Source organism: Paramormyrops kingsleyae, chromosome 2, assembly GCF_048594095.1.
Source record: "Paramormyrops kingsleyae isolate MSU_618 chromosome 2, PKINGS_0.4, whole genome shotgun sequence".
In the NCBI taxonomy this organism is placed as follows: domain Eukaryota; kingdom Metazoa; phylum Chordata; class Actinopteri; order Osteoglossiformes; family Mormyridae; genus Paramormyrops; species Paramormyrops kingsleyae.
Genome location: NC_132798.1, coordinates 35023782 through 35042110, shown reverse-complemented (window position 1 = coordinate 35042110; position 18329 = coordinate 35023782). Strand labels below are relative to the sequence as shown.

Sequence of the window (18329 nt, the reverse complement as noted above, 5' to 3'; positions counted from 1 at the left end):
AGACAGAAGTTGTGGTCAGTATGATGTTTTCCCCCAAATCTTGCAGACTGCCGTCCTTTTTTGTTTACTTAATCTGCATAAAAATGTGAGTAACCAATGTTTATAATTTTTGGTATTGATGTTGCCATGGTTACTTCATGCTAGAGAGCTGAACTGAGCTGACTAACCATTTGTTGTCCGTCTTATGGCTTCTGTCATTAATGGGCACAGAAACACAATTGTGGAGCTGCTGACAATGAGCACAAAAAAAATCAAGGTGGATATTAATATTATTTGCAGTAATATAATGTGTGTCTTCACAAGTCATCCATCATACATTTGTTATTCAACATACATTTTAGTCAAATCTCAAGTCAACACTACCCAAGTCTAAGTAGTGAAGTCTTTTTCATCAATTGGAATACAAGTTTCAAGTCATATACTGATATACACTCACCTAAAGGATTATTAGGAACACCATACTAATACGGTGTTTGACCCCCCTTTCGCCTTCAGAACTGCCTTAATTCTACGTGGCATTGATTCAACAAGGTGCTGAAAGCATTCTTTAGAAACGTTGGCTCATATTGATAGGATAGCATCTTGCAGTTGATGGAGATTTGTGGGATGCACATCCAGGGCACGAAGCTCCCGTTCCACCACATCCCAAAGATGCTCTATTGGGTTGAGATCTGGTGACTGTGGGGGCCATTGTAGTACAGTGAACTCATTGTCATGTTCAAGAAACCAATTTGAAATGATTCGAGCTTTGTGACATGGTGCATTATCCTGCTGGAAGTAGCCATCAGAGGATGGGTACATGGTGGTCATAAAGGGATGGACATGGTCAGAAACAATGCTCAGGTAGGCCGTGGCATTTAAACGATGCCCAATACAGGGGCCTAAAGTGTGCCAAGAAAACATCCCCCACACCATTACACCACCACCACCAGCCTGCACAGTGGTAAGAAGGCATGATGGATCCATGTTCTCATTCTGTTTACGCCAAATTCTGACCATTTGAATGTCTCAACAGAAATCGAGACTCATCAGACCAGGCAACATTTTTCCAGTCTTCAACTGTCCAATTTTGGTGAGCTCGTGCAAATTGTAGCCTCTTTTTCCTATTTGTAGTGGAGATCAGTGGTACCCAGTGGGGTCTTCTGCTGTTGTAGCCCATCCGCCTCAAGGTTGTGCGTGTTGTGGCTTCACAAATGCTTTGCTGCATACCTTGGTTGTAACGAGTGGTTATTTCAGTCAAAGTTGCTCTTCTATCAGCTTGAATCAGTCAGCCCATTCTCCTCTGACCTCTAGCATCAACAAGGCATTTTCGCCCACAGGACTGCCGCATACTGGATGTTTTTCCCTTTGCACACCATTCTTTGTAAACCCTAGAAATGGTTGTGCGTGAAAATCCCAGTAACTGAGCAGATTGTGAAATACTCAGACCGGCCCGTCTGGCACCAACAACCATGCCACGCTCAAAATTGCTTAAATCACTTCTTTCCCATTCTGACATTCAGTTTGGAGTTCAGGAGATTGTCTTGACCAGGACCACACCCCTAAATGCATTGAAGCAACTGCCATGTCATTGGTTGATTAGATAATTGCATTAATGAGAAATTGAACAGGTGTTCCTAATAATCCTTTAGGTGAGTGTATATCAGTTTGTGTGTGTGTATATATATATATATATATATATATATATACACACACACACACACACACACTACAATGTAACAGTTTATTTGCCATAATTAAAATGTTACTTGTGATAGATTTTAGATGGATGGATGGATGGATGGATATTTTTTAGGTTCTGAGAATGCATTTCCACCACCGCCCCCCTGTGCTTAAAGGTGATACGTCTGGGAAGGCCGTGTGTCATCAGCGACCAGCTGCAGTGAGTAGTGCGCGAGAACTTGCGAGAATGAATAATAAGCTTCCTGCAAGTCTGCAATCCCTAAGCGGAGCCTGTGGATGTCAGAGACAGACACGTCTGTGTGAACGCGGCGCTCTGACTGGCTGCTAGGCGAAGTAGATGCACCCCGAAGTGTTGCCATGGGTGACAGATCATTCGGCGTGGTCGGCCTCTCGCTGGTATGCGCACCATACCCCGACCCCCGCTTTCGCGGCAGACGCGTGACACTGCACGTCACCCCACCCCCCATCCCTTCCATCAGTCTCCGCTCCCCTCACCGTGTTACAGACTGTCTGGGTCGGATTTCCTCATGATCCGACAGCCGCGGTCCACCCTACTGCAAACAAGTTCTGTAGTGAGCTAAAACATAACACTTAACTTAGAGACTCAAAAGCGGCGTGATGACAAACTGTGGCATCTCTCCATCTGACTGTTTGTGAGGTGTGACTGAGCTCACAGAGGTGTCGTTTGCTTAAGTATTTTAGTAGATGGATTAATAATGAGTGTGGTTCAATACAGTGAGTTTCACCATTTCCCACAAGTCAAATATTACAGAAGTTAGCATCCCTGGTATTTGTAGATAAATATGAAAAATTATTTAACCTATTATGTTTTCTGTTCTCTTTCACATATCATTTGGCATTTATGAGTAATCTAGAACATTTTATCTTTTAATCAGATTTACACCCACCACCCCATGCTTATAGGTGATTTCCAAAAATATAAAACAAATGTGCTGAACCCTCTCGCCAGGAGAGGGCAGTGTGGAGTCAAGCGACAGATTGTACGACCATTTGGCTGGTGTTCAGGAGTTAGGTATCCTGGTCTAAGAATTTTTCCAACTTTTTAACAGAGGAGCTTTTCAGCAAAGAGTGTGTGACTTTACCTTCCAATTTTAGGTCAATGTTTTACTTAAGTAACTTTCCTCAAACGGCCTTTCCCTTCAGTCTCATGAGAGCAGACACATCCCTCAGTATTTGGGAAGATGTAGGAGAAGAAAAGGGGTAACCCAGCTCAACATGGCACCACACACAGATATACAGGTTAGCACACGCTTGCCAAGCAAAGGGCAGCCAAGCTGGGCATTAAGTTCCTTTCCTAAAGGCTCACAGACTATTCTGCCAAGGCCAGGTTTGAACCAGCAACCGTCCAATCAGAGGCACAGAGGCTTAGCCCACTGAGCCACTGGCCAGTTTTAGGGAGTGTGTTCTGGGCAACTGCTGCATTAAGTATGACTGCACTGTGATTCATCCACATGCTACATCTGTCAGGTTTTCCTGATAAGTTTGTAAAATTCTATGAATTCTGTGAAAATCATATAAATCAGTAGATATTATGTTTTATAACTATAGTTAATCTAACATTTTCTTACAACTATGCTATTTCTATGACATATTACTACATAACCACACTAAATGTAGAAGGTAAATGTTCTTTACAGATGTCTGTGGGTGAGTAGGGCAGGGGGGGGATTTTACTGAAATCACCCTTCGATGCTCTGCTACATTACCTCATTAATACGGGAAAGAAGTCTAAACACCATGGAAACAAGGCGACACAATCACAGCCACACTAACCCCAACAACACAGGTATTAAAGTGAAACCTAAAAATAGACATTTTTAGTAGAATATGGCTAGTTTGTCTGTGGTGTTTTTTTAGAAACGTTGTGAAACAATGAAACTCTCTGTTCTGTTTGAAGTGACTGGATTAAAAGTCTGCCAGTGAAGACCATTCAGCCCCTGCTTGTTTTTTTTCTGTAAGGCGTGTGGCGTCAGCCGGCGGGTGGAGCTTTCCTGGCCTGCCTTAGCTTCGCCTTACCACTTTGGTATCGGAAAAAAGAGCCTATGGAATAAAGATCGTAAGTCTGGAACGCGACGAAGGTCAGAATAAGGGGCTTCAAGATGAAATACCCAGTATCGAAAGAGATACAGCCAGGCGGATCGGTGCGTTAGGCCTTGGGTTCTGCCTTACCAAAGTAGGCCTTGTGTTCTGCCTTACCAAAGTAGACCTTGTGTTCTGCCTTACCAAAGTAGGCCTTGGCTTCTGCCTTACCAAAGTAGAAATAGCCACCCTCGTCCCTAGGCTGGAAGAACCGCCCCCTGGCTTGGGCGTGGACATCTGCCCCTTTCGCCACTAGTAGGTCCACATACTGCTTGCAGCGCCTCTCGATGGCGATGTGCAGTGCTGTCTGGCCTGTGGGGAAAGAACAATAAGCAGGATGTGAGCTACCAGCATGCACCTGCCCATGGCTTGCAGCACTGGTCGGGGCTCTTCACAACCAAAATAATGCAAAATAACGATCAGGTAAAAGACCCGCACACTAATAATGCTCCGGGTAATTGCATATAATGATACATTACAAATAATCGAGTAACCTTTGTCAGGTCCCCAGTAGCTGCCAGTTATTACATTGTACAAAGAAATGGCAGTCATTACCTTGATGATAATAAAACCCTTAAAATCATGTAGCCATTCATACAAAGGCCTGAACATTGGCACCCGGTATGCAAAACTGTTAGCCTGACCCACAGACTTATGGGTAATGAAACCGGCTCCCCCAAAGCTCACAATAACCATGTTATTATAACCCAGAGCTTTTGTTTGCAGGGATTCATAGATCAACTGCGCAATTGCTATTAACGACATCTCAGTCATAGATCATTTGACTATGGTGAATTCATAAAGAATTTATTACAGATTTAGGATTATTATAGAGGTTGTCTTGAATACTTGCATTAATTTAAAAAGAATTGATAAATGAAATTGATTATCTGCTGATTTTGTATTTCTATTTAAAAATAGCTTTCTGTCAGTGACTCAATGCAGTCAGGCAAACCTTATCCAAGTGATGATTCTGGGTATGTGGGCATATTTTACTCCCCCACAGGCTAATTTGAAACATCTGTTCGGCAGCCATAGCCAGCACTGGGCCCAGTGTCATGCGCGACATTCACAGCGAAGACCCTTCATTAACCAGTGAGAAGTCAGAGCTCCAGTGCCAAACAGATTTCAACATAGAGAGGCTATGGAAAGATAATTAAATCACGGAGGCGATGTAGATCTGCATCAGCTATCCCTGCCTTGTAAGGTCATTTCATATCACAGAAGGAATATAATGTAAAACAGACTAGTAATGCTGTGAGATACTAGCATGTCCTTATCCTGCATGAGTCCATTCCAAAATGTTGCCCCCTTTCTCCTCTAAATGTACCCTAGTCTTCTCTGAGGAACTGAAACTGCACTAGTTTAAAGGAAGTCAAGTCGTACTTGGGGCGGAGTGAGGGTCCTCCGGAGTGAGGACCCTATGGATGGACCACAAAGCACCTTCACACAGACGAAGGGATCGGAGGTGTGTGTAATATTTTTCTTTACGAGTTCAGAAGTCCACCTACTGGAAAGTTCGGAATTTAACAAAACAAGCATTATTAAAGCCCTGCCTTTCAGGTTCAGACTAACTGCTACAAAGCAGTAGCTGTGTCTTCATGCTTAGGATCTTTCCAGATGGATGGCAGGGGTGCAGCAGTAGGGTTCATCATATCATCCAGGTTTACAAAGGAGAAACTCCACCATGGAAGAGCTACCACTAAAGGTGCCCAGAAACTTCCAGAAATGCTCACGTACTCTGAGACTAAGCAATTTGATCGGCCCTGGGAGCATGAATGATACTGAAACATGAGCCTGCTGGCTGAACTTAACAATGACAGACCACAAAGGTGGCAAAAGCCAAGGACTCAAGATCACATCACCGGTGTGCCACTGTGTGCAATTTTTAAAATTCTTTAGTGGTGTCACACATTAGGAGACTAGTTCTCACGCCAGTTCTTAGACCTTTATGTAGGTCTGGACAATAATTCGATATCAATATATATCGCGATAGAATTTTTTTCGAAAAAGGTGATACGATTTTTAAACACATTTCCGATATTTCGATATACATTTGAATATTATATATATTCACCGGCTTTTAAAAATGTATCACAAGTGCTAAACAGCGCGTATTCAAATCGCATTCGCATGGTAATTTGCTGAACAACGCAGCTGTGAAACGTGATCCAGGTAAAACTTTTTTAGACAGCATAAATAATATTGAAGCATTTGTTTTTAAGCAGACTGTTAAAAGCAAAAGCAACAAAGCATTTTAGACTTTGTAAAGAAACCATAGTAACCGCGTGTATGATACTTTTCAGAGCTGTGTCAGAGCGAAATGACTCGTGAATTTAATTTTGACACTGGTTAGCTTTTTGTAAAAACGAACTACAGTACACCCCGCAGGTTTTTTGTGATTTTGTTTGCGATCTTTGTGTTTTCAATGTTGGAGAATATAATTAAAGGTTTGTATCAAGAAACGACGGTGGTTTTTATTGTATACTGGTAAATCTCTGCTGTTAGTTGGTGGTATGCCTTTTGTTAGCCAACATGTATGTCGGGGCGGCTCTACGCTGGGGCAACGCCCCCTTAAGCAAACGTCCTGCCCCCTTAAATCAAACTTTTAGAAGTTGAGGAAGAAAATAATAATTACCCACAAACTGAATATGGACAAGATTTACTACAGTAGCTGAAAAATCCACTGAAAAAGGCACAAACGAGATAATAAGTTTCACTTCTTGTTCGTTCTTTCCCTCTGCGTTCTGTTTGTGCGCGGGCTCACGCAGCACTCGGCAGATCCCCCACTCACCCTCCCCCCAGCTAAACATCCAATCACTGTTAGTATGCAAATGAGCCAGTTTCTCAGTAGGCAGGGCAAAGCGAAATGAGCTGCGTGATTGCGGAAGGTTTAGACTAGAGGAAACAGCAATCTCTCTCGTCAAAATCATAGCGACTAGTGAGATCATGGTTCGAATTATTTTTGTCTATTTGGGGGGGTCTTGATCGGGGGGTACTGTACCCCCCAGTACCCCCCGATGAAGACCCCCCCCAAATAGACAAAAATAGCAGTTTGGGGGGGGGGGGGTATTAACAATTTTTTTTTTTTTTTTAAGAAAGATATCCTCACCTTGTAGGAAAATTTTATGTAAAACGATTTTAGACACCCCTAGTGTGGATCGTACCATTTGAACCACCTTGGCGCTAGAAGCAGCTTAGCCAGTCGGTTACGTCATTCATTCTCATTGAGCGACTTGTTCGTTGTGATTTCAAGATTCTTTATTCGTCACATACATAGTTATAACAAGTACAACATGTAGTGAAATGAACCCTGACCGATCCTATTTTTCAGTTTTATATTTCAAGACTCGGTGAATTGATTTTTTCTTTTTCATAACTTAGCCTACCCTTTTTAGTTTTGGTAATATTGGCAATAGTGAAAAGTGTTTTGTTGGGTTCAAATATGTTTGATATAGGCCATCCAATTAAGGTAAATGTCTTGTTTTTAATCTGATGAGGAATATTTTATTTTATTTTTTGTTTTACTTTTCAGTTTTCCCCCTGAGGGATTGCCACCTTACTGTGGTCAGGGGCTTTGCATGCCTCAGTGACCCTAAGAGCTACACCAGCAGAAGCTTAGCCTTCAGGTGGGACACCCAAGTTGGACAGGTCTTAGGGCAGAGGCCTGACAAAGTGCAATCCAATTACATGACAAAAACAGTTATCCAGAGCACCACCCCACCCCTTTGTCGCCTTTGTCGCCACCATGTGCCCCCTTCACATTTCTGTGTGCCCCCTCATATATGCATGTCTAGAACCGGCCCCGATGTATGTACATATTTATAGCATGCCGATCGCGTCAAACAAATCGCGGCAATGCCAAAAACCCGTGCATGTACATTCTCAGTTATTAACGCACATAAATACATTTCAAGCACATGCTAATATATTGCTGCCATATTGGTTTTCGGTTATCTCGATCATCGGTTATCTCGACGCTTTTTGGCAACCCCCTAGGCCGGCGACATAACCGGGTTCGACTGTATATGAATAATCAGCCTGTTCTAGTTTAAATGGAAATATATTATTGTTAATAAGCTGAGTCTGAGAGTTTTATTTATTTGATAGTTTATTTCACATTTCTTGTTCGTAAAGGCTAAATACAAATAAAAAGTGAACCTTTTTTTTTGTACTGTTTTTATTTTTTAAAAAAATTATATAATTTTAATAGGAGGAGCCTGGAGGTATTATAGACTTTGCAAATTCAGTTTGCAGACATCCATTGTGCGTGTCCTCGGCAGTTTTTTCCTGAGGCTTTTTAATATTGTCCATATCGATATCGGAATTATATCGTATCGACCAAAAATTAAGAAATATATCGTGATATAAATTTTTGCCATATCGTCCAGTCCTACCTTTATGCTACCGGTGCATATAACTGGTGACCCAGTCAGTGAGCACTGTAAACAGTGAACAGAAGGATACGTACGGTACATCTAGTGGGGCCTATGATTAAAAATGTGCACCAGCTACATGCAATTATATAATGCTGGATTTGTATCACCACATCCATTGGGATTTCAGGTCAAAGGTGGGTGGAGCGATGACACATTTCCTGCCTCACCCCGGTAGTAGACGTCACGGAATGGCGTGTTGATGAACTCGCGCAAGGTGCCCGTCTGCTCTGCGATGTCCACCAGCAGCGGGATGGTGTCGTTGCGGCCGCCGTACAGGTTGAGGAGAGCTTTGGGCAGACACGTCTTCCCCGTGGAGGGCTCTGGAGAGAGCAGCAGAAGGACATGGGAGAAGAAACATTTATCAGCCACGGCGGGCGGCGTAGCAGTGAAGGGGGTAGCTAGACAGCTGCAACCCCCCCCCCCCCCCCCCAAGGTGGAGCCCTCTTGTTTGATAAAAGATACTTAATCTTATGTGTTTCAGCAGGAACACTTAATGAATGTGTTAATGTGTTAACACTTAATGAATTCCGTCCTCTGCACTTCTATAACTGTCTGGTTCGGCTCAACTACCAAATCTGACCTTAGAAGACTGCAGAGGGTAGTCAGGACTGCTGCGAGAATCATTGGAACATCCCTTCCCACTCTCCAAGATCTGTACTTATCCAGAGTGAGCAAAAGGGCTAAGAAAATCACCCTGGACCCCTCACACCCAGCACACTCCCTCTTTAATCTGCTGCCATCTGGTCGACGCTACAGAGCACTTAGCACCAAAACGACCAGACACAGGAACAGTTTCTTCCCCCAGGCAGTCCATGTCATGAACACTTAACAATGTCATGTACACTTAACAATACACGTGGTACACACAACACTAAAAGAAATTATTTATTTAACACACACGCTTATTTATTTTTCATATTTGCACATATCAACATACCTATACAAACACATCATACTGGAATGTCTTCTTGCTATTTTGCATGCTACTTTGTATATCTTTGTATATCTGTATATAACTCTTTTTATTACCTGTGTCTTGTGTTGTCACTGTCTTTCTGTTGCACTGTAGAGTTCTGTCACTACAACAAATTCCTCGTATGTGTTAACATACCTGGCAATAAAGCTTATTCTGATTCTGATTCTGATTCTGAATAGGGAAAAAGAAAACTTCAAAACACTTTGTATAAAACAAAGTCTTGTTCATTAAATTTCAATAATACTGGGCATTATGAAATATCCGTTTCAAAATTTTTCACTACATTAGGCCGAACGGGATAAGGGTACACGTATTTACAGAGGCCACAGAGAAGCGTTTATGTTCCATACCCTTCACCAGACAATGCATGCAAAATAGCGCCCATTTCCTTACCCTGCTTTAGAGCTAAGGTAAGTCAGACCATGGGCCTTCCTGATCAGGCAAGTTCTCTGTTGCTATTTGTGCACAAGAATATCCTACTTCATTCACTCATGGCTGAAAAACAACACTTTTCTGTAATATCTTGCAGCCCCTTGCAAAATGCCCCCAAATGCTCCATTCCTCGCAAGGCATTTAGAAAGCTGCTCATGGACCCTGTTCAAACAAACTAAATGTAAACACATGTCTTTCCTCTGTATTTAACAGCCTCAGGAGATTAACTCTTCAACTGTGGATGAATCACCAACAAAATCTATTTGTGACACACCTGGAACTTTTCACTGAGTAACAAAAGGCTGAGCATCAAGTGTAATTTGAATATTTCTTCGTGGATATTGCTGCAGCACAGTGGTTCCCAATCCACTCAACGCCACCAGCCATTCCATATTTTCATTATACTTAACCTCCAACAGACTCGATTCAACCCTTTGAAGATCAGTCTATTTAGTTTAATCAGATTGTCTAGTGGTGGACCTCAAAGGATATATGGAACGAAGATTTGACAACTACAGTGATCCCCCCCTATATCGCGGTTCAGCTATCGCGCCCCCACTATATTGCGGATTTTTCCCCGACGCATCACAGTTCATGCACATATCATATGTGTTTACAAAGTGTGTTTTAATAAGTTTACATGTGTTTAAAGCATGTGGGAGGGGTATTTGAAAAACTTAGACTATTAAAAAATGTTTATTTATATGGTCTTTCTATATCGCAGATTTTTTATCGCTGATGGGTCTGGAACGTAACTTCCGCGATAGGTGGGGGGGGGAATCACTGTACTGCTACAGCAGATGTGTGAAAAAAGTCAGGGCTGCATTTCATACAATTAGTGGTCTGCACACGTTTACCTGGGAAATTAAACTCAGAGATAAGGATGACAAGAGATCCACAGAGACAGGACTTCACACCAAAGAGTTAACAAAATGGACTCGTTCCAACCCGGCGATGTACTCTGGGCCCGTGACTGTCCCTCTCGCTGAGAGATGCTCCCTCTGCCGACAGGGAATAGCCACAACATTATAACCGCCTGCCGAATACTGTGTTCACCCTCCTTGTGTCACCAAAACAGCTCTGGCTCATTGAGGCATGGACTCCACAAGACCTCTGAAGGTGTCCTGTGGTATCTGGCACCCAGACGTTAGCAGTAGATCCTTTAAATCCTGTAAATTGATTGTTCAGCACATCCCACAGATGCCCGATCGGACTGAGATCTGGGGAATTTGGAAGCCAACTCAACACCCTGAACTCTTTCATGTACCTCAAACCATTCCTGAACACTTTTTGGAGCGTAGCACTGTTGAAAGAGACCACTGCCATCGAAGAATACTGTTGCCATGAAGGGGTGTCCTTGGTCTGCAACAATGTTTAGGAAGGTGGTACATGTCAAACTAACATCCACATGAATGCCAGGACCCAAAGTTCCCAGGCAGAACATTGCCCAGAGCATCATACTGCCTCTGACGGCTTGCTGTCTTCCCACCATGCACCCTGGTGCCATCTCTTCCTCAAACACGAGCACCCGGCTGTTCCCATGACATAACCGAAAACGTGACTCATCAAACCAGGCCACCTTCTTCCATTGCTCCATAGTCCAGTTCTGATGCTCACATGCCCATTGTAGGCTCTTTCAGTGGTGGACAGGAGTACTCTGACTGATCTACAGCTACGCAGTCCCATACACAGCAAGCTGTGATGCACAAAAGTGTTCTGACACTTTCCTATCAAAGCCAGTATTGACTTTTCAGCAATTTGTGGTACAATACCTCTCCTGTGGGGTCAGACCAGACAGGATAGCATGACCTCACCACAGGTTCATCGCTTGACCTTCCTTGGACCACTTTTTGCAGCTACTGACCACTGCAGACCACAAAGTCGTTTTCAAGATGCTCTGACCCAGTCGTCTAGCAATCACAATTTGGCCCTTGTCAAAGTTTCTCAGATCCTTTCACTTTCCCATTATTCCTGCTTCCAACACATCAACTTCCAAATCTGATTGTCCACTTGAGCCTCACCTGTCAGTGGTTTTAATGTTATGGCTGATCAGTATAAAATTCACTGCTCTGCCCTGGTTCATCTGTCCCAAACCTCACCTTTGAATTCCTCGTCTGTGAGCCTTTTGTCATGGCTCTGCAAGTACTGCAGCAAACCATCAAGGGCCTCACAATCCGCTCGGGACACAGCATCGAACAGAATGGCCCGGTTGAACACCTTCAGAACTTTGGGGGGATCTGGAGCTGACTTGGTGTTATCAATGCTCTCAGTCTCTGTCTTTCTGTGGGAGAAGCAAGCAATGGTTAGGGAAACTACTATCCAATGGGAAGGCTGAAAAAATATGTATTTGTGGCTAGATTGACTTGCCTCATGCAAAAAATTCCCTCAAAAAATTATGGCTTGAGAGTGCAAAAGTTTCTTTGATTTATATGCTGGAGGAAAACTGGAAGCATCCTCATTCACATCAATGACACACCACAGAAATTCAACAGTTCATAGTATATTTTACTTCTATAGCTCTTTTTGAAAACATATAAAATTATAATTCATGATTGTATTGTTTCAACCTACTGTTTTTTCAGTTTTTGACTGGCCACACCTATCTGAAAGCAACAGCCCAGTTCACTTTAACCTGTCACCCAAGTCAGATCAATTCAGATCTATCATCGATCGCTTTTGTGAAAAGTTATAAATACATGTCACAAAGATGTTTCTCCTTGGGCCTGTATTCGACAAGTTACCCAGCCAAGCAAGAAATCCTGCTTCGTGATACAGGCCTCTCGTCTACCTGCCCTGGAGTCAGACATGTCCATGCATGTCACAACAGACATTCAGCTTACTGACTGACTTCATAAGCACAGTAGATGGATCATTTGATATGAGAATTTTGATTTAACTTTGTTATGATTTGGAAAAAAAACCAGGCTGTATATCAAAGTGCTTGTACCTTGTCTAAAAAAGCCAAGAATGTTACAGAACATTCAATACAAATATTTGTTAAAGGTAGGTATTTTTTAAAACTAACAAATCTTTCTCTTCTGGTGCCTCTGAGATGCAAAGCATGGATTTTTCTTGAAAATCTTTTTGAAAGCAGCCTCTCCTGAATACAGGAGGCATAATGAATATCAATAGGGAAGGTGGTTCAGAATACCTCCTTGGTTTCTCTGGATATTTAGTATCCAAGTGTTTGTGGAGTTCTGTATAATGTGGCTTGAACGAATGTAAAGTCTACATCTCCGTTATAGGTCTATGAAGTAAATTCCCTTGCTAACCATTATACGCAGCCTGTGTGAGCCACTACTCGGGCTTCCAGAAGACTGGGCGTATGGCTGACTGTGGAGCCTCCGTCAGATCAAAGTTCGCCTGCATTGGACTGGGATGGAATGGGGCTCTTTCTCCAGAAACCTGCCTGACAGACCTGGTCAATGGGCTCCACTGTGCTATAGCGCCTCAGTGGCGGGCCGCAAGACATAACCTAAACATTACCTCAAGGGCGGTAACAGCGACACACTGTCTGTGAGTTTCTGGGCACACCAAAAACATAGTCAAGCATGTGACATCACTCCACATGATGAGTATGGTCTGTTAACCTATTTTAACACATTAGTAACCATCCAGGACATACATAATACTACCAGAAATGAACGGAAAGGATTAAGTTAAGAATTATGACTAGTTTGTTGCTATCCCTTATATTCTGAATTATTACATTAAGTCTACAGTAAGTACCACAATGAAGGGTACAACAAGAACGTCCCTCCTGGGACTCATCCAAACTTTAGACCCAGGTCCAAATCCTTATCTACCCTCTAGTCAGTGTGTCCTGTAGCATGGGAAGGAAACAGAAACGTTAAAATAATAATGTAAGAAATGAACAGAAGCTATAGTTGTAGACACTCACCCCCGAGGGAGCTTCATCCGGTACCGTTTCTGTTTGTTGGGCTGGTGGTAAGTGCCGTAATCGTACAGTGTGTCCATTGGTGCCTTCTTGGGGCCAGGCCCCAAGGATGAATCATCCATAGGGTTTGAGACGCCCTTTTTGAAGGCGCCGTGGAACTTCATACGTAGGTTCTGCCGGTTGTCACCTGTCCGAGGGGGATCTGGGGCTGGAGAGACCTCCTCGCCCTCAAACAGGTTGGCAAGTGAGGACAGCGGGAAGGAAATGTCATTCTCAGCTGGGCCGTTTGCACTGTCTGGGTCTGCCATGGTGACGCAGTACCGTCCCGTCCCAAGATGGTGGAGTTACAAAAGCCCTGTGGGTGACAGAACATGCAGCAGCTGTAGAGAGCTGTAGAGCTATATTAATATACTGGGTTGGGAGTAAAGGACGGGGTCATAGTGAGTTAGGTAATTATGGGGCCAGCTTAGTGTTGTGTTTGCAAGATGTTTGCCCTTCTGGATGCTTGCGTCCAGTCAGACTTCGTCTGCGAGCGATGTGAGTTAGTGGACTCACTCATGGTCCAGGTTCGTGACCTCGAGGAGCAACTGGCTCTCATCCAACATAACAATGAGTTAAAGGAGAGAGTTAACACGCCTTTTAGGGAGACTGTGTGTATGTCACAAGCGGAGAGGGGGGAGAATGATGAACAGGTAGGTCGAGAGAGTTAGGTGAACGTAGGTCGTAGATGTAGAAAAGGGCGTACACAATTCACAGAGGCGGCATCACCTGAAGTGACGTTGTCTAACCGCTTTCAGGTGCTTCAAGCTTTAGAGCCGGAAGAGACTGGGGAGGCAGGTGGAGCCCTTGGGCACCAAGGAGCCGCCTAACCCCAGTAGGAGGGAGGTTGTGGTAGTAGGGGATTCAATTATAAGAGGTGTAGATAGTTATGTGTGCACCCGTGATAGAGGGTCCCGTACGGTGTCTTGCCTGCCTGACGCCCAGGTAGGGGACCTTCTGAATCGAGTGGACAGGCTTTTGGCCCCTAATTGTCGGGGTTTGTTATAGAGCACCTAATGTGGCTGCAGAGGAAAGCAGAATGTTATATGATGATATCGGGATTATGAGTAATAAAAATGATGTGGTGGTTATGGGTGATTTTAATTTACCTGGGATACAGTGGGACACAGTCTCTGGCTCTTCTGTAAATGAACTTGAGATGGTGGAATTAGTACAGGATTGTTTTTTTACTCAGTTTGTTAATACCCCTACCAGGGGAGAAGCCCTTCTTGATCTTGTTTTCTCCTTTAGAACCATTGGACGGTAGTGATCATAACATGGTTAAATTCGAGGTTAATTTTAGCGTCCGAAGAGCAAAGTCAAGATTAAAAGTATACAGTGTTAGGAAGGCTAACTTTAATGGTATGAGACTGAAACTAGAAACTGTAAACTGGATGGAGTTAAATAGCAAAATGGTTGAAGAGGCATGGGAATTTTTTAAAAGCACATTGTTGCAAGTGCAAGAGGACTTTATACCTGTTTTCAGCAAAACTAAATCTAGGAAACGACAACCAAGCAGAGGTGTAAAGAGTACCTGAAAACCATACTTGAGTAAGAGTACAGATACCTTACTGTATAAATTACTCCATTACAAGTTACAAGTCACCAATTCCAATAAGACTTGAGTAAAAGTCGTAAAGTATCCAATTTTAAAAGAACTTAAGTATTTTACTCGTACTGAATGTAGGCTCAAAGAACACCAAGAAATGTGGAAAACAAGGAACTATTTATTTATGAGGCTTTATTTCCTGATATAGACATTAAATTGAACACCTCAATGTTTCAAAATGGCAGAAGAAGAAAATAGAACAAAAAGTCAGTCTCAGTCAAACTCAAATGTTCAAAAAAAAAGGTAAAACAATAAAAAAAACTAATAAAAAAACAAATTCAGAGCTGACTTTAATGGTGTTTTAAGGGCAATTCTTAAGGGCAATTCTTAAGGGCATTTCAAGCAAAAATGGAGCACTCATATTAATAAAATAATGACTTGAATTACACCATGATAATTATCAATATCGTTTGATATGATCATGATAAAAATATTTTTGCTATATCGCACAGCCTTAATGGATGCTACCACAGTGGCTTTGCTAACTAGCTAATAACTAGTAACCCATAGGAAGCAAGCTGAACAGTCGTTTGAGCAGACAGTAATATCTGATGACGCACAAAGTCTTTAAGTGTCAAGTCTTGTTAACTACATGGAAGCTATATTATCAGCAAGAAGGTCTTTACCTAGTTACCATAGTTTTGGTAGTGAGTCGGCTAGATAGTCAGCTAACTGATGGAAACGTTTAACCAGCAGCAAAACAACCACAAACAACCATGCGGGTCCCACAGTAAAATCTTTGTGCAGTAATTGACAGTCAATAGTGTGTCTAGCAGAAACATTAACAAACAAAATAATAAATAATAGATAGCACTGTTATTACACTGGGACACTAAAGATTTTTAACTTAATGACATAACAGGTACTACAACGATTCCGTTCTGCGAGTTCGCTTTGGCTTCCGCTTTAAGACGTGTTGGACAAGGGCGTGGCTTTCGCGGTACGAATGGGCCGGGTTGGATGTGGGCGGGGTTGGATGTCCAACCCCGCCCTCCTGCAGGCTGCAGCCAGACATACTTGACGAAATTAGCCGTGGTAGATAAAGATCCTGACTTGTCGCATGCAATCACAATGTAGCGAGTAACGGTAAGCGTCCGTTCAAATGTAGTGGAGTAAAGAGTACATATATTCAGTCACAAATGTAGTGGAGTAGAGAGTAAAAGTTGCTTATATTTTTGATACTCAGTACAAGTACAAAGTAGCCAAAAAAATACTTAAGTACAGTAACGAAGTCCATTTACTCAAGTACTTTACACCACTGCAACCAAGGTGGTTTACTAAGGAAATTAAGAATAAAGTCAGGAGGAAAAGGGCTCTGTTCCACAATTGGAAAATAACTAATGATTTCAAAATTAAGCAGGAGTATCTAAGTCTACAGGTAGAGTTAAAAAATAACATTAGACTGTCCAAGAGAAATGTAGAGAGGAAGATCGCATTGGAGGCTAAGGATGACAATAAAAGTTTCTTCCAGTATTGTAACTCCAAAAGAGCTCTAAAAGCTGAAATCACTAATTTGCAGGATAGTAAGGGCCTTATAATTGAAAATGAAATTGATATAGTAAATGAGTTTAATGATTATTTTTCACGGGTGTTCACAGTAGAGAACATGAGTAACTTACCACCAATTAGTACGAATACAGCGCCATCTATAACTATAATCTATAATATATGTATAACTGAGGCTGATGTGGTACTAAGCCTAGCTAAACTCAAAATAAATAAATCGCATGGCCCTGATGGCATCTTACCTATAGTTTTAAAAGAGATGAGGGTTATTATTAGCCAACCTTTAACTTTAATATGCCAGAAATCATTATCTGCGGGTGCGGTACCTTCGGATTGGAAGCATGCTAATATAACACCCATATTCAAAAATGGGGATAGAAGTAATCCAGCAAACTATAGGCCAATCAGTTTAACTAGCATTACTGGAAAAATAATGGAAGCTATAATCCAAGTGAAAATGTAGATTACCTGGATTCAAATAACATTCTGAGAGATAGCCAACATGGATTTAGGAGAGGTAAATCCTATTTAATGAATCTACTTGAGTTCTTTGAGGAAGTCACAAGTGAAATTGATCACAAAAAGGCCTATGATGTGATCTACTTAGATTTCCAGAAGGCCTTTGATGTTGTCCCCCACAAACAGCTCTTGCTAAAGCTCAAAGCTGCAGGGATTTTAGGAACTGTGGCAGCTTGGATCGAAAACTGGTTAACTGACAGGAAGCAGCGAGTAGTTATTAGTTATTAGTCATTGCTGCCTTAGAAAAGGTGCAACAGAGGGCTACGAGAATGATTCCTGGTCTTAGAGGAATGTCTTATGAGGAGAGGTTAGCTGAGCTGAATCTGTTTAGCCTTGAGCAAAGGAGACTAAGGGGGGACATGATCCAGGTCTATAAGATTCTAACGGGTCTGGATGCTGTTCAGCCAAATGGCTATTTCAATATTAGTTTAAATACTAGAACTCGTGGCCATAAGTGGAAATTAGCGGGAGAACATTTTAAAACAAATTTGAGGAAGCACTTCTTTACACAGCGTGTAGTTAGAGTATGGAATAGTCTTCCTGCTAGTGTAGCGGAAGCTAAAACCCTGGGTTCCTTTAAATCAGAGCTAGATAAGATTTTAGTAACTCTGAGCTATTAGTTAAGTTCTCCCCAAACGAGCTCGATGGGCCGAATGGCCCCCTCTCATTTGTATATTTCTTATGTTCTTAATTTGAAAAAAGTCTGATGATTCGAATCTAATTCATAGACTACAGAACACTGGACTCAGTCAGTCTATGTAACTACATAGGTTCTTCTGAAAAACTAGCCAGAACCTGAATTAAAAAACAGCACATAATATACAAGATTCACAGGAAGTCTTGGGATGCTTGCTTAATTCTGTAAAAATGCTGTAAATGTATTGGTTTCATAACAAAAGTCTATTAACATATCTACACAAATCTTTCGCACAGACATTTTCTTTTTATCAAGTGTCATAATTTTTTTGACTGACTCATTCAGTTCTGTTCTTGCCATTTAGCTAATAATCCCAATTGCAGTCACTGGCTCCCAAATGGGTACTAGACACAAATCTTTGGCATTTTATGTTAAGGTGTCACTAATTAAAAGAACCCAGTAAGGCTGGTTGTCACTTCAGAACAGCTCTT

The 18329-nt window shown here is 42.2% G+C and overlaps 1 protein-coding gene across 2 annotated transcripts in view; it reads right to left on the bottom strand.

Moving 5' to 3' along the window:
- Positions 1-18329, bottom strand: part of trpv4 (transient receptor potential cation channel, subfamily V, member 4) — a 41710-nt gene that overhangs the window by 9942 nt on the left and 13439 nt on the right. For both annotated transcript variants that reach the window (XM_072709037.1, XM_072709036.1), the window contains exons 2-5: positions 13532-13883; positions 11730-11911; positions 8390-8542; positions 3955-4095 (exon numbers count right to left, since the gene is read on the bottom strand). In XM_072709037.1, coding sequence (XP_072565138.1) covers positions 3955-4095; positions 8390-8542; positions 11730-11911; positions 13532-13836 — 781 coding nt within the window. In that variant the 5' untranslated portion in view covers positions 13837-13883. The remainder of the gene's footprint in view (positions 1-3954; positions 4096-8389; positions 8543-11729; positions 11912-13531; positions 13884-18329) is intronic.